The sequence below is a fragment of the Endocarpon pusillum genome (assembly GCF_000464535.1).
Source record: "Endocarpon pusillum Z07020 unplaced genomic scaffold scaffold6441, whole genome shotgun sequence".
In the NCBI taxonomy this organism is placed as follows: domain Eukaryota; kingdom Fungi; phylum Ascomycota; class Eurotiomycetes; order Verrucariales; family Verrucariaceae; genus Endocarpon; species Endocarpon pusillum.
Window position 1 is genome coordinate 377091 of NW_006916590.1, and position 16076 is coordinate 393166.

Below are 16076 nucleotides of genomic sequence, written 5' to 3' on the forward strand. Positions count from 1 at the left end.
ATGGACCCCACGCCTAGCACAGGCATACACAGGCATTGCAAACCGGTATCAGACATCAATGACGGCCAACCATCTAGCCAAGACCTCTCGTTCGGAGGGCGATGACCTTTAGCGACGGCAATTTTTCTCGAAGTCCCTCCTACGGGTCTATATATATGGACCAAGATATCCGCTCCCTACAGTATGAGCCAGAAGACCAGAGTTCGGCACCTACTCATCCGCCATGTACGTAGAAACCTTTTGCGAGCAGTTTGTTCCTGCGCCATTGGTGGCGCAACCATCGATTTCGAACTTGAGCTCTGTCCAAATGACCGTCGCGTCCACGGTGCTACCCTCGACCTCCAACTTGAGCTCTGTCCAAATGACCGTTGCGTCCACGGTGCTACCTTCGACCTCTAACTTGAGCTTTGCTACTGCCTCCCATGATTTGCACTGGCGTTGGTACTACATCATCTACCTTCTTTTGGCCTGGCAAATAGCGGCTGTCTTTTGGAAATTTTGGTGGAAGGCTCCAGTAAGATCACCGCGGACGTCACCCGTCTGCCCTTGCGTTGACCTTGTGTCTAGTCCAATGTCACCATCGCGGCGTATCCGACGCCGTTGGGTAGGTGGTTGACAGCATTACGTATGATTGTGGATTCAGAAACGCTTCTCCAAAAGGCATATGACTCGGTAAGCGCAAGACATGCCTACACCATTGTGAGGAGACGTCTGACATGCTTAGTCTCATGGGAAACCTTTCGCCATTCCCATGACCGACCGCTGGATCGTCTTCGTATCGGATCGTGATCAGCTCAAACAGCTGGAATGTGAACCTGAATCCCTACTGTCGATGGAAGAGGCGCTGCACGAAGTATGGCCCGACGTCTCGCCCAGCCTTTGTGCGGCAGCATGGGAACTTGCTAATGCACAGTAGCTTGCATTCACGGAGCCAATTCTAGGCCATCTTCAAGTACCGCCCGAGCACAAAGGACCCAAGAGTGAGGCATTTCGCGTCATGATTGGTGTGCTAAAAAACAAGCTCCGGTCGAATGTTCCCGCAATGAGCAATGCCTTTCAGATGCGAATCAGGGATGCAGTAGCTCTAGAGGTGACACCTCCAAACGGTATGCGTATATGGAGAGGAGACCTTGCTTCTCTCACCGTCCCTCGTGCTGACTCATGGGTCTTTATCGTTAGACAAATGCGTACAAGATCATGGTGACTGGCAAAAGGTCCGGCTCATGCCAGCGCTCCTACGCATCTTTACTCGGGTGAATCTCTTGGCTTTTATTGGCGAGGATCAAGGTATGCAATTGCCCACCTCCCTCCCCTGCTAAGCACGGGACTAACTTCAGATGCCTCGCCGCAGCCGACCGCCTCGAAGTCTATGACAATGTCATGAGCTTTTTCTGGAGCTGCGCCAAAGCTTTCCCCATCTTGAACCTCACACCGGGCTTCCTTCTGCCGTCAGTGATCACTCTGAATCAGCCTATGGCGGTGTTTCATCAAGCTCACGAACTAGCAGACTCATCGGTCCCATAGCAATGGGTTGGGGTGTAACCCGACACAAGGTATATGATCTTCTGCTGTGGCTTACCTGCCAAACTCTTGAAGGCGAGGATTCATGTGATGGAAAGACTGTCAGTGAGGCATCCTGTTTTGCAGCAGCAGTAGGACTGACACTCACATCAGCAAGCGCAGGGGCATATCACTCAATGGACAGCCGAGATGACCAGGCTTCAAGACGCCGCTGCAGTCGCCAAGGTTACGCTTGGTCTTCTGTTCGCGAGTGCATTTCAGGTCCCCATGGTATGACAGCCTTCCACGGTCCTTCACTCAAGACTGACAGTGTCGCCTAGATTGCTCAGTTCTGTATCTATAGCTTCTGCAAGCACCCGGAATATCACGAGAGACTCAGAGCTGAAGCTGAGGAGTGCAAGGACGCGTCGTTCGGTTCCTTGAATCAGGAAATGCCTTATCTCGACAGCTTCGTGAAAGAGACTGCCCGCCTGAGTCCGGGCCCAATTCGTAAGCCAGCCACCTTTCTACCTTACATGAGAGGAGAGATCGAAGGGGAAGATTCTAGCGTCGTGTACTAACACAAAGCGACACAACGCAGTCAGCGCTCCTCGCACAGTCATGGCTCCATATACCTCCTCTGATGGCTATCACGTTCCGACTGGCAATTGGCTTGCTATACCACAACTCTCGCTCATGCGCGATGAGAGTATTTGGCCACGCGCCGCGGCCTTTGAAGGGTTTCGCTTCGTCGATGAAAAAAATGGCACGTCAGAGACTCGACTTACTCATCCGAGCTACGAGTTCCCATTCTGGGGATCAATTCGCCATGCTTGGTGAGCCAGCCCCTTTGCTTCTGCGCAGGCTCCGTTTATGATCCCCTACCCGTCCATGCCACCATTTATTTCCGTCACGCCCTGCTCAACTCATCGCCGTGCTGACCATCGTGAACAGCCCTGCGCGCTTCTACGTATCCGTTGTCATGAAGATGATCCTCTCACATCTCATTGTCGACTACGAATTCAAACTTGCAGACCCGACAGGGCGGCCATACCTGACATTTGGCAAGACAAGACTGCCGAACCCGTTCATGACGATTCTAGTGCGGAAGCGATCAGGCGGCAACTGAGACAGTACTCGGTAGGTCAAAGGGCCCGATGCAGGGTGGTTTAGATAGTGCCGTTTGCATGAGTCTGTGTTCCGTGGCCCAATGGGTGGAGTCCTTCGGACCCCACTTGCATGGGTATTCCCCCTGGCAAGCCCGCACAGTGAAGTGGGGTCCGAAGGACTCCACCCATAGGGCCATGGGTAGTCTGGTAACTATTTCTGTGGTAGAATTCAAGTTTCTCTGTATGTAACTAGCGATGGTGATTTTAAGTGCGACTTTACTTGCATAATAGCGTTACTACGGTACCAGGCCTAATTTTTGTACCCCCGCTGCTGAGAACGTTAGTATCTGTACAAAACGTGCTGTACTACGTATTGATTTAAGTATCAACCCCACATAATAGCCTAAACAGGATTAAGCTCTCAAATCAAGTTCTTACTTTCTATTAACGTCCATAATTACTTGCCATCTCGTCTGCATCGACTGAAGCAGCTTCTTAAAATAGTCAGAAGACACAGCATCTTATGCAGCATTAATAGCTGCTTGTAGCTCATCATACTTGTGCAAGGTATCCTTATAGCGCTCTTGTATCTAACTCTTTATCTAATCTAGAGATTGCAGAATAAGCAAAATTCATGCAAAATAGCGACAGGGATTCTGACAGGGATTTGTATGCCAAAAAGGCGTTTGTACTACGGGTACAGGCCTAATTTTTGTACCCCCCCCCTGGTCAAAATATCTTACAAACATGTTTTTTACACAACCCACCTGCCAGCATCCCTGTCAGCATTGCGTCACTATTTTGCACGAATTTTGCTCATCCTGCAAATGCTACTCATCTCACTCTGTACGCATTCTACTAATTCTGCATAGATACTAATGAGCTTGATGATAAGATGAGCTATAAGCACTGCTTCATGGTATATTATGTCTTCTAAATATCTTACAAAAGCTGCTTCAGTAGATACAGACAAGATGTCAAGCAGTTAGAGGTGTTAATAGAATGTAAAAACTTGATTTTAGAGACTAATCTAATTTAGGCCATAATGCGGACGACTATACCTAATCGTATGTAGTATGTTTTGTACGGATACTAACCTTTTCAGCAGGGGGGGGTACAAAAATTAGGCCTGTACCCGTAGTAAGATATTTTACCCAGGGGATGGTTACAAAAATTAGGCCTGGTACCGTAGTACATGAGACATAGCGCCCCCACCTTACTACGGTAGAAGTATTGTTAGCACGAAACTAGTAACTCAGAGGCGTAACAGGCATTCGACGACATAGCGAGAACAGGAGGGGCTAAGTGGTACGGATAAAGATGATTTATGAGGGTGGGCATAAGAAGAAGCTTCTGGAATGGGGTATGAAGATGTATCAGATTCCCAGCAGCGTGCTAGCAATACTACGTACTTCTGCCTCATACCGTAGTATAGGTAAGGTCCCCTAGCATTCAGCGGGCCGTAGTACCTGTCAGGCTTGCAGGGATTATTACTCTCTGTCAAGCTATGCCGGTATCTGCGCCGCCAACTCAACAGAGGCTGACGCCTTCTTCTCCCAGTGATCTCTGCGACAAGAAACCGTCCTCATGGTCTCACGGCTCCTTTCCGTATCTGTCACAACGACGCTCCTGATCATCATCTCCGTCTTCATCATGCGTCGTCTACGAAGCTCACTGAGCCTACGAGACACGAAGAAGCCCGACCGCCCAGACCGCCCAGACCGTACGGGCAGCTCACCAGAGCGTGCCATGCTCAGCAGACGCCTCGCGTCGGCTTTGCCCGACAGCGTCATCCTTCCGCACGACGACGCCGCCTTTAAGCAGTCGATGGGTTCCTACTGGGCCCAGCAGGAGTGCGAAGTGATCCCAGCATGTGTCGTCCGGCCCCGAAACGTCCAGCAGCTCTGCACCGCCGTCACTCTCCTCAAACGTGAGTACGACGAACGAGGAAAGCAAGCTGACGAGGGGGAAGCCCAAGGATTGTTTGCTGTTCGCAGTGGTGGCCACTCTCCGGTTGCCGGGGCTGCGAGCATCAAGGGAGGTGTTGTGATCGATCTTGGCCTCTTCTCCGAGGTGACGCCCTCGGAAGATGGATCCAGCGTGACCATCGGAGCTGGCGCCAAGTGGATGGATGTTTCTAAAGTCCTGGACGAGAAGGGTCTCGCTGTTATTGGAGGCAGAAACTCTGCTGTTGGGGTGGGCGGCTTGACTTTAGGAGGTATGCTGCGCTTTCACGTCTATGCTCAACCCGCTCCCTCCCGCTTTCATTGCAGGTCGGACACCTGAGACCTCCGCCAGCAGGCTCCCCCATTCCTCTGGCGCAAAAGCTGACACAAAGGCACAAACAGGAGGTCTCTCCTTCTTCTCCCCCCGCTTCGGCCTAGTCTGCTCCAACATTCTCAGCTACGAAGTTGTTCTTGCCTCCGGCTCCGTCGTCAATGCTTCTGCATCAACCAACCCTGACCTCTGGCGTGCCCTCAAAGGCGGCTCCAACAACTTCGGCATCGTCACGCGCTTCAGGTTTCGCAGCTTCCCCTCCACCAAAATTTGGAGCGGCTTCCTCTATATGCCCGCTGTCCGACCCGCCAAGGTTCTCGCGGCTTTCCACGAATTCGTCAACAGAGCGGATTCACGCGATCCAAGCACAGCGTACGACGACCACGCCGCCGGCCCCATCGCCTGCTTCACCTATATCCAGAGGGTCGGCGCCCAGGTCATCGCCGTGAATCTTGTCTACACCAAGCCCCTCGAGAACGAGAAGCAATGGCCCACCTGCTGGAGGACTTCCTCCTTCCGATCGCTCTTTCGCTTCTGGAGCACCTGCAAGGTGCGCACCCTGACGAGCGCAACCGACGAAATGAACGCCCTCAACCCGCCGGGCAGGCGCCAGGTCTTCGCCACTACAACTATCAAGAACGACCCTGCCACACTCGCTGCCGTGCACGCCGCCTACCGCGATGGCATCGCCTCGCTCCGCCGTGTCAACGTCAGGGGCTTGGTCTGGACGCTCGTCCTGCAGCCGCTCCTACCGGACTGGGTACGTAAGGGTGATGCGAATCCGCTAGGTCTGCACGACTGCGCGGATGAGCCTCTCGTCATCGTGAGCTTCACAATCAACTGGGACGAAGGGCGCGATGACGAGTTCGTCAAGACGACAACGCGCCGCACCGTCGAGCAGATCGATGCCTTTGCCGCGGCTCATCGAACCGGCCATCGATACCGGTACCTGAATTACTGTGCGGAGTGGCAGCGGCCGTTTAAAGGTTATGGCGCTGAAAATTGGCAGTTCTTGCGCAGGGTGAGTAAGAGTTATGATCCGGAGGGCTTGTTTCAGAAGGCGTGTGTAGGAGGGTTTAAGCTTGACGTGGAGGATGGTGAGGCTTGAGAGACGTGGCTGCTGGCGGCGAAAAAGCCGTATGTAAAATGCGTTACCTACGGCTTTCACTCTCTGGGCCATGGCGACGAAACATGATCCTAGCTGGCCGAGGTGAACAATTGCGCTTTTCATTGCACAGTGCTTGACTTATGATGTCCCGGGAGAAGTATGTGGTTCAACTTTGATCACCGAGAGATTCGAAGCATGTCCGTCACCATCAACTCCACTATTGACAGGTGACCCCTATGCGCACTGAGCTTCGAGCATGGCCCGAGCATGGGCCCATATTGCATTGCAAGCTGGATACATATATCTTAGATACCCAATCGCATAACAGCAGCGTATTCGAGGACCAAATGTCCAGCACCAACCCCCCGTCTCCCCGCTATTGTAGCAGGAATTTCAGCCCTAGTTAGCAAGATGAGCTTACCCATCATCCACCGATCTACTCGGTATTCTCCGATGTATCGTAATGGGAAAATGAAAAATGAAAAGTCTCGGGTACCTAAAAGTTGCTCGCAGGAAGCTGCTTATATTTTGCTGCGATCAAGGATAGATTTCGCTCTTTCCCTCCTTAGAGAGGAAAGAAACATAGGATAGGTTATGAAAGTTGAAATGGGCAGGAAAACCAAAAACAATCAACAGCCGGTATTCGCTGGTGGTCACCCACCCAACTACTAACCGGCCGGCACATGGCTTAAGTACGGCTGAGCGAACGGGAAGCCCTGTATTCCATGTCCTGTGGTCGATTGCGGAAGTAAAACATTTTGTTAAATTTATATAATAAACTTGGCTACAGATATAGTACTGGCGCAAAGCCATTGTCGTCTTTTGAAACTAGAAACTCCAAGAGCATTTATAATGGCCTTGAACCCAACAGATATACGTAGCCACTGTTGCTAGAGTTCTCAAAGTGGTCGCTTGCTTGCCAGCTCGGTCTACATGCCAGCACCGAAGTCAGAAAGCGCGAGAGGAGAAGTACTGCACAGTGCTGACGCTAAAGTTGACCAACGACTCTGTCTTCGATGGGCTGTGGCTCTGTTGTTCAACGGCTTACCATCGACACGACACTATAGAGGGGAAAGACATCCTGCGCCCATCGGAGCCTCATGCGGGTTGTTTGGCAGTAAATACCTGTAGAACCTTCCGACTGCGTATCTGTCGAAGCTTTATGGACCCCTACTCGGACCGGTATGTTGTGTGAGAGATAATCGTGTGATGGTCCGAAGGTCCTTAAACAAGAGCCCTGATGCCTATTGCCTGTCACAACAAGCTGAACAGAGAGAAAGGGAAACACGCAGGATTGCATAGAAGTAGAATGCAATGAATGAATCCTGCGATGCACCAGCATCTAACCAAACCAATGAGCTCTATCTGTAAACCTTCTATCTAGTCACAACTTCCAACCCCTTTCCACCGCCTTCCTCCGAACCATTGGCGCCAGGACGGCGGTCCCGAGCCCGAGCGCCGCCACCGTCCCAATCAACGCCAACTTATTGAACCCCTTACCCAACACATCAAACGCCTTGCTCGGAGTAACTCTCGTCCCGAACACATCCAGCCCACCAAACCCAAACACCAAACTCGTACTCTCCAGCAGCGTTGGCGCCGAGATGATCTTCTGAATCCCCACCACCTCCCTCGAATGGGATAGAAAAAACTTCGGATCGAGATCCAGCACGGGAGAGTAGCGGAAGAGGCCCTCCTCTGCTTCTTCGCGCGTAGGGTCTCGGTCGACCGGGCGGCGGGGATCGAGGAGGTAGCGGGGGATGGCGATGATGGCGTTGAGGTCTGGCAAAGTGCAGAGGAGTTGTCGGGAGGTGATCCCCTGTGCGGTTTGGGTGACGGACATGTGGCTGATGGATTGGGTGATCACGAAGGATTGGGTGATGGTGTGGGGCTTTGTGATTGAGCCTGGATAGAAGCTGGAGTAGTTGGCCGAAGAGGAGCCTAGGGGCCCGCGGTCATTCGGGATAGGGGATTCGTAGAGTTCGACTATGACGAGCTGATGGCATTTGGAAGGAGATTTTGCGTCTGAGGTGCCGAAGAAGGAGTAGGTGAACCAGTTTTCGGAGAGCACGGAGGGGATGGGAGACGAAGTGTCGGCGTCTTCGTGAGTGGCGGAGTAGAGGATCGTCCCGGTGATGGAGTCGAGGAGATAGATGGTGAAGCTGCCCCTTTTAGCGCTCGTGATCAGGACGAGGTTGGGGGAGAGGTATTTGTACAGGACTGAACGATCTCCAAGCACTTTCCCAATGGAAGAAACGGGATCATGCGCAGGACGAGCAACCACGTTGGTGATGCGAGAGCCAGCAGCAGAGCTGAATGTCCAGAGTTTGATGTTCGAGCGGCCAACCATCCAACCTTGCACGTCTTGCCCTGATGCCGACCTGGTCACAAGGTAAGTGCCATCTTTTGCCACATCGTCAATGGCAGTGGGCTTTGGTTGGCCATCTCGTGAAATGCGATAAGCAACAGGAGCCACCGGGCCAGGCGCAATGATTACTCCTGTGAAATGAGCATCGGACTGGTCGAAGCTGATATCTCGACCATCGGTGGCATTGATCGTCATGATACCCCACTTGTTGACATAAGAGGTGACAACTCCGTCATGAACATAGAGAGACACTGCACGTGCCTCGTCTGATGCTTCCTGTGCAAGTCTCTTCCACTTTATTGCCCCAGCTTTTGCGGGGTCAAGTGCAACATGTTGTCCTGTGCTCGTTGCAACGACCAACAGCTTATGGCCAAGAAGCCCCTTTTCCGTCTCGGCTTTGGAAGTAAGCAAACCAGACGTGGCACTCGATGGCAGTTGCTGAAGCCACGCGGGAAGATATTCCAAATCCCGCAAGTGCCGTTTCAGTCTATGAGTGTAAGCACGTAGTGGATTTTCATGGCCTTCAAAATCCAGTTCATGGGCAAGAGCTTCCCCCGAGACATCCTCTACCCATGCCGCTGCTACCACATTGGCAAGCATTTCCGGTCTTGACCAAACCAGCTCGCCGTTTCGCATCAGGGTCCATTCTCCGCCTTTTGCAACTTCTGAGATCCTGATGGCATAATTGGATTGTCCTCGTAAAACCACCTCTGCTTGTGCATGACCTGGGCCACCAAATGATGGCTGATTCCTTGGCCACCTCGCAACCATAATGCCAGGAGCAAACGAGTATAGCTCTATCTCAAAGTCTGTGATCCGGGTGAAATGTGGTTTTTCATCGACGATGCTCACAGCAAATGCACCTTTCCCTTTCAAGTAAAGTAAGCTGTAGGCTTTGCGTACCTCAGCGCTGTCTGAATCGATATCGAAAACTTCCGCCCAAACTCCGTTGCGGGTCTGAACGTGCACCAAGATGTGCGACGGCGAACTGTCTCCGCATCCCGGCAAGACGCTTACTGCTTCAATCTCCTCTTCGTTGGACCTTTCTAGGTTCAGAGTATTCACCTTATTCGAGCCCAGAACATTTACCTTCATGCTCCTGGAAGATCTCTCATGCCATGAAATAAAGGCAACGTTGGGACAGGACGAGACGGTAACTACCTCGTCAGTTTTCAGTACATGACTCTTGTCTTCTCGACCATTCTCTGTGTTGAGAGAGACAATTTTCATCGAATTGGCGGCTAGTACAGCAGATTGTTCTGATACGTAGTATATCGATTTCTTTGTGGATGCGAGATATCGTGGCGACGCACCACTGAGATAATCAGTTCATTGTTATATTGTGCCGGCCAGGTAGCTTACCTCCTATCTTCGTATTCCCACACCACAGCCCCGGAGGACCCATCAAGCCTAGTGACGGTACCTCCTTCAGTACCATAAAGCACCACAACGTCAACTGCTGAGGAAGACGAGACATCGCGCCCGCTGGGTATCAGCTGTGCGCTTTTGACATGCTGGCCCTGGGGCATAAACCTCTGCCATGCCAGCTTCCCATTCATGGCATCCCATGCCGAGACTGCTGAACCATAGTAGGAGACCACGAAGCCGCTGCCCTCCTCCGCTAATAAGCCTGCTTTTGCTGGACCGATACCTCTTAAAGCCCTTTGTTGCTCTTCGTTTGGTAGTTTCACTACATCTTCAACCACTGTAGGTGGTTCTGGTAGAGAATCTGCCAGAGACTGCCGCCATACCACTGAGCCATCTTTCGGGTTCACAGCCCCAATTATGGCCTTTTCCGAGATTGTATATAGCAGAGACGCGTTCGAAGATGAGGAAGGTTGGTGGAAGAAGGTGGTCTCGGCTTGCGGAATACCAAGCAAGGCATGATGGTAGTCAACATGGTAGGCTTCGTCGGCGAGAATAGCGTGGACCGAGGATACATAGGATAGAAACAACGTCAAGAGCGCATTTAAGCGCATGATGGAAAGTGGGGGTGTGCGCCCATTCAGCACAGGAGCTTCATCCAAACTGTCAAGGCTGTGGAACAAAATATCTCTTGCAGTGGTTCATTGGAAGTAACCAGGGTCCAACTTATATAAGCATGTGTCCCAAGTGAGTACGGGTAAATGTTTGTTCTCAGGTCTTGGTTTCAATAAGAAGCCAGTCAGTCCTCGTTATATTTATAAGTATGACAAAACTATCTTTACTATATACTTTCAATTTGTTCTGCTGTCAAAGAACGCTTGAAACTCAAGAGACACGACAACTAAACTAAGAAGTAACATACAAACATGCTCTTTATACCCTTCAATCAAAAGCACATTCGATTGGCCTCCTCGACAACTTTCCGCTCTCCTTTTGACATGTTGTCTTTGATATGCCACTTCTGGGAACCGAGACCCATCGCTCTGAGACCATCTGATGGCAGCTTGTTCCAATCCACTGCCCCTTCGAAACCAAGTTCACCTTCTCCCCCCGCGCCAGGGAAATCTGGTGGCGGAGAATAGGCTACAGCGGCCTGCCGCTGTCTGGTCAAAAATTCAACGTTTGGCCGCGTCATGGGACAAGCTGGGATGTAAAGAACACTTGAGTCACCTTTGCCTTTGTGCTCCTTGTCCACAGAGTGTATCGTATCACAGTGCCATGCAACAAGGTCTCCTGGCTCAACTCTTGGTACAGACACCATGGTATGCTCAAGCTGCAGGTGAGGATGCGTCTCATCATTGTATTCCTGGCATGCAGCAGGAACAGAACCAGGAAAGGACGAGTCCAATGCCAGTTGAGACGTCTTCAGGTTGAAGAACGGTCTCAGTAACAGATATGCGGTAGCATGCTTGAGCATTGGACAGAGCTTGAGGGTGCCTTCATTTGGGCCGGTAGTAGACATGCTCAGCCAACCCTGGAAAAAGCGGAACATCGAACACGCCCCAGCGCCGTTATAAAGGTCCATTTTTGCATGGATTCTGTGCTTGGCATCAAATGCATCGTACTTTTCCCAGTGACCACCGAAGATCTTTTGATATACCCGGGAATACTCGGGATCCTCCCATCTCTCTAAAGATCCACCATCAGTGTGCGGTCCCAAAGCGAACCTGCCATCACCAGGGTTGCGTATCCGGAACCGATCAGCATAAGTTAACGGATGTGTTGTCGAAATTTCGGAGTCTGGATCAGATGAATGCCATAAAGTTTGCAAGAATTGTTGCGTCGACAGAACATTCGGATGTGACCTCGCTGTCGCCTGAGCAGGTGACCAGTACAGCTCGTAAACAGCTGGGTTATCGGCAGGGAAAGCCTTCACACGCCCTCGACTGGCTTTGATATATTCACGCGCTTGGGCTTTCAAAGCTAATGCTTCATCTTGGGGCAAGACATTCTGAATAACTACAGCCCCACGGCGGCGGACCTCGTCGGCAATTGCTTTCGATACATTTTTAGATGCAATATCCTCGAACGTGATGTTCGGAATCAGCTTGGCACTGTCAATCAGGATAGGTCAAACGAGTTCTTCTATATAGGTGCTTACTGAACTGCCTTTCGATTTGACCATTGCTACTTCCTCATGTAGACTAGATAGCAATCGCGTCCATGATTGTTGGATGGCATCTTGATTTTGTTTCAGGTAATTGAGCTTCAGATCAGCGAACCGTTGAGGAAGGGTTTCGGTCTTTTTCCCTGACAGAGAAGGAAAGACAGAGCTAATATCGCCCGCAGGTCGGGTACTTTTCGTAGCAGTAGACGCTGTACGCCGAAGCATCGAGGCAGTCACTTTTTTAGAGGCCATGTTTGGGTCTTATAAGATTATAAGAGCGTGTCCAGAGGCGGTGTCAGACGTCCTGTTTATCCCAAATGCATCGTCCAAACTGGAAACCTCAGTGGGACGGTTGCTATTCAAGTTGTTCGTCATCCCCAAGCGGATGTCTTACCACTTGTAGACTAGTTGATAGTGGGGAAGAACTTCGGTTGACGGTCGGCTGACAAAGGGCCTTTTAGGCGGGGAGGAAGTCTGCTGCGATCCAGATTGTCACTAGTTTTGAGAATGGTGGTGGTCCACTTGGCAAGCTGGTTCTCAGCACTCTTGTTCATCTTTCTTCCGTATAACTACTCAACATGGCTCAAGATCTTAATGGGAAGACGGCCATTGTGACGGGTGCTGGTTCAGGTGGGTTGTGTTGGCAATACGCCCATCCAAATATTGACCTGACTAGGAATTAATTTCTGCTTTGCTCGGCTCCTGCTCAGTCGTGGAGTCAATGTTCTCGTTGCAGACCTGGCGCTCCGACCTGAAGCCAAAGAGCTCATCAATACTCACTCCAAAGATTCGCCAAGAGCAGTTTACCTTAAAACTGATGTGACGTCCTGGCTAGACCTCTCTCGTACGTTTCAGGTTGCTCATCAAGAGTTTGGTGGTGTAGATATCGTCTGTCCCGGTGCTGGAATTTTCGAACCACCCTATTCCAATTTCTGGCGTCCACCAGGGCAGCTACCTTCGAAGGATGACCCTCAGAGCAATCACTATGCCTGCCTGGACATCAATATTACCCATCCGATTCGTTTAACGCAGCTGGCAATATCTTACTTCGTGTCCGCAAAGCCCAAAGTTTCACCAACCAACCCGAAGAGCATTATCCACATCTCCAGTATCACAGCTCAGCTGACTCTGTTGCCGCTGCCGCTGTATTGTGCCAGCAAGCATGCCATCAGTGGCTTTGTACGTAGTCTTGCTCACCTGGAAAGCACGCTGGGAATCAGAGTTGCTGCAGTGGCACCCGCCATCGTCAAGACACCGATTTGGACGAGCGAGAAGCTGGTAATGATCAAGGCTGAAGATGAATGGGTCCTGCCGGAAGACGTTGCAGATGTCATGGTGGATTTGGTGGAGAAGACGGAGATTTCCAGCTACTTTGGAGAGAACGCAGAGCAGGGTGAAATGATCAGAATTGGTGGGGGAAGTGTCATAGAAGTCGCCAAGGGTCGACTTCGAGATGTGCAAACTTTGAATGACCCTGGTCCGTCGGGGCCAGGAACTACAGCGAGCGGCATGGCAGAGCTTTATGAGGGGGTATATGGTCTGCTCCAGATAGAGGGCTGGGGCAATCCATCTTGATCGAGTAACAGTAGTCGTCGCTAGAAGTCAAGCTCCTGGACAGTCTCTGTGGACGAATGTAGATTGAGCCTGGAAGGAAACTTCAGAGCGTTGCCGGTTAGGTAGGCTTTATCTAAGGACAGGGGCGAAGAACGTTTGACATCGGTATTTGAAACCTCATTCTGAGGAGCGCAAGACTGCCGCGTATATCATACACAAACACTTCGTTAGAAATGGTTAGAGGGAGCCATAGCTCACACAGACTGAAGAATCGCAGGTTGGTAGTAAAATTCAATTGGAATCGCGGGGTGTTACTGATTTTCCTGTCCCAGCCGTAAGTGGCCCTAGATCATCAAGACGCTGGAAAATCGCGGCGGACAGGCAAAAGCTCAAGACAGTCTGTGGTACTATATTGCCACTAGTTAGTACTACCACTAGCTCCGTATTGTACTAGTTACTACTACGTAAAGGAGCGCGCCCAGCTTCCCAACCTGGGAGGTCGGATCGCGCCGGTTGAGTGCCGAGTCCGCCTGCGCTGTTACACTGCGACACTATCAGGAGTTCAACTTTCCTATCTTGCCCTCCTTCATGGCCACATATCCGGTTATCGAACGTTCCTCCTTCTCTGGACTGTGTGTTGAGAGTTATTATCGATTTTAGGATGCCGCCGTGAACATCATTCCAGCATCGCAATTCTTCTCACCTGCTCCCAAAAATGCATTCAACCGAGGACGAGGGCCAATCCAGCACCAACTACTCCCACAGAGGCCGAAGGTGTGTGAAGCGGCAGGCTTGGAGGCTTCAGTACTGACAATTCTTCCAGACGTCCACCGAGTCATCTTAAACGAGATGTCGGAGGCACAATTGGCCAGGCAAGCTGGATCAGTAGCGTTGTCAATCTTTTAAACACAATTCTTGGAGCGGGACTCCTGGCCATGCCCCTCGCCATGTCGCATATGGGCATCCTTCTTGGAACGATAGTGATATTATGGGCTGGGCTTACGGCGGCGTTCGGACTGTACCTTCAAACTCGATGCGCGCAGTACCTGGAGAGAGGATCCGCATCATTCTTTGCGCTGTCGCAGCTCACATACCCAAATGCTGCGGTGGTCTTTGATGCAGCTATCGCCATTAAATGCTTCGGTGTTGGTGTCAGCTACCTAATCATTATCGGAGATCTGATGCCAGGAGTTGTGAGAGGCTTTACCAGTGCAGAAGATCTGGCTCCCTTCTTAGTAGATAGACATTTCTGGGTTACAGCGTTTATGCAAGTCATCTCGGCTCATCTAGTAACCATACTAACAATGTCCCAGGCTTATCGTCATACCACTCTCCTTCCTCCGACGTCTTGACTCGCTCAAATACACTTCTGTAATCGCTCTCATATCAATCGGCTACCTCGTTATCCTAGTAGTCTACCACTTCTGCGCTGGCGACACTCTCCGACAAGACCGAACCCCCATCCGTGTCATTCGCTGGGCCGGCCCAATCCCTACATTGAGCTCCTTTCCCGTCATCGTCTTCGCCTACACCTGCCATCAGAATATGTTCTCCGTCCTCAACGAGATAGGCAACAACTCTCACTTCCGCACCAGCTCTGTTGCCATTGTTAGCAACGGCACTGCAGCAGCCATCTACGTTCTCGTCGCCATCACCGGCTATCTTTCTTTCGGCAACGATATAGGTGGCAACATCGTCGCTCAGTACTTACCCTCAGTATCTGCGACAATCGGCCGTGCCGCAATTGTTGTCTTGGTATTGTTCTCTTACCCGCTACAAGTCCATCCATGTAGGGCGAGCGTCGACGCAGTGCTCAAATGGCGGCCAAAGTCCCTGTTAAGGAGCAGCGGACCAAGCTCCCTCGACTCAAGCCCACCAAGGAGCACCCCCTTACTGCTGACAGGCAGGAAAAGAAATGATGGTTCGCTCAGCGAGACGAGATTCGCTGCAATCACGACGGCGATCATTATTCTGAGCTTCATCGTCGCGATGACGGTCAACAGTCTGGAGGCCGTGCTAGCCTATGTAGGGAGTACAGGGAGTACATCCATCAGCTTCATCCTGCCGGGCTTGTTCTACTACAAAATATCGAGTCTCGACTCAGCACTACATCAGCGTCTACTGAAAGAAGAAGATGATTATGACGCTGATATCGAGGATAATCATAGCGATGCCGATGCCGCAGGTGAAGAGAGGGACGGCTTGCTGAGTGGAAGCGGGATCCTGAGCTCCAGTATGGTCATGTTGCGGAATAATACAAAGGCTTTTAGACGCAAGTTGTTGAGACGGCTGAGTCTGGCTCTGGCGATCTATGGACTGCTGGTTATGGTTGTTTGCTTGATTACCAATACTTTCTTCATTGTGGCGCACTGATCAGGGGAGCAGAAGCATCCAGAATTGGCATAGACGGGAAGTGAGACATGTGAAAACGACTGAGACTCTGTGTTGAACAATCTCGGGATAAAGGCTTTGGGAAGAATGATTAGGGCCGACTCGAAAGAACACCATAAGAGTATTTCTTGGATTACCAAATCACTCCGTTCTGTGATGGAGAAGCACCAGGAGACGACAAGAAGAGGGCACATCCATGATACTATGACGGCGTTCCGCAGGACTGAAAAAAAGAGT

General features: G+C 51.2%; 6 protein-coding genes across 6 annotated transcripts; 4 read left to right on the forward strand and 2 right to left on the reverse strand.

Annotated features, from left to right (window-relative positions):
* Positions 1-223: 223 nt before the first annotated feature.
* Positions 224-2629, forward strand: EPUS_01130 (uncharacterized protein; the record flags this gene model as incomplete). Its single annotated transcript, XM_007807042.1, has 11 exons — positions 224-514; positions 568-672; positions 725-853; positions 917-1106; positions 1180-1287; positions 1352-1448; positions 1508-1622; positions 1675-1791; positions 1842-2010; positions 2102-2336; positions 2455-2629. The coding sequence occupies 11 exons, from the start codon at positions 224-226 to the stop codon at positions 2627-2629; spliced, it is 1731 nt and encodes a 576-aa protein (XP_007805233.1).
* Positions 2630-4196: 1567 nt separating this feature from the next.
* On the forward strand, positions 4197-5994 carry EPUS_01131 (uncharacterized protein; the record flags this gene model as incomplete). The annotated part of the gene is made up of 2 exons (XM_007807043.1): positions 4197-4827; positions 4958-5994. 2 exons carry the CDS (start codon positions 4197-4199, stop codon positions 5992-5994), a joined length of 1668 nt encoding a protein of 555 aa, XP_007805234.1.
* Positions 5995-7378: 1384 nt separating this feature from the next.
* Positions 7379-10341, reverse strand: EPUS_01132 (uncharacterized protein; the record flags this gene model as incomplete). The annotated part of the gene is made up of 2 exons (XM_007807044.1): positions 7379-9677; positions 9725-10341. 2 exons carry the CDS (start codon positions 10339-10341, stop codon positions 7379-7381), a joined length of 2916 nt encoding a protein of 971 aa, XP_007805235.1.
* Positions 10342-10673: 332 nt separating this feature from the next.
* Positions 10674-12146, reverse strand: EPUS_01133 (uncharacterized protein; the record flags this gene model as incomplete). Its single annotated transcript, XM_007807045.1, has 2 exons — positions 10674-11834; positions 11889-12146. 2 exons carry the CDS (start codon positions 12144-12146, stop codon positions 10674-10676), a joined length of 1419 nt encoding a protein of 472 aa, XP_007805236.1.
* Positions 12147-12472: 326 nt separating this feature from the next.
* EPUS_01134 (uncharacterized protein) lies at positions 12473-13469 on the forward strand (the record flags this gene model as incomplete). Its single annotated transcript, XM_007807046.1, has 2 exons — positions 12473-12524; positions 12571-13469. 2 exons carry the CDS (start codon positions 12473-12475, stop codon positions 13467-13469), a joined length of 951 nt encoding a protein of 316 aa, XP_007805237.1.
* Positions 13470-14163: 694 nt separating this feature from the next.
* On the forward strand, positions 14164-15821 carry EPUS_01135 (uncharacterized protein; the record flags this gene model as incomplete). The annotated part of the gene is made up of 4 exons (XM_007807047.1): positions 14164-14222; positions 14272-14641; positions 14688-14701; positions 14762-15821. 4 exons carry the CDS (start codon positions 14164-14166, stop codon positions 15819-15821), a joined length of 1503 nt encoding a protein of 500 aa, XP_007805238.1.
* Between the last annotated feature and the right edge of the window lie 255 nt (positions 15822-16076).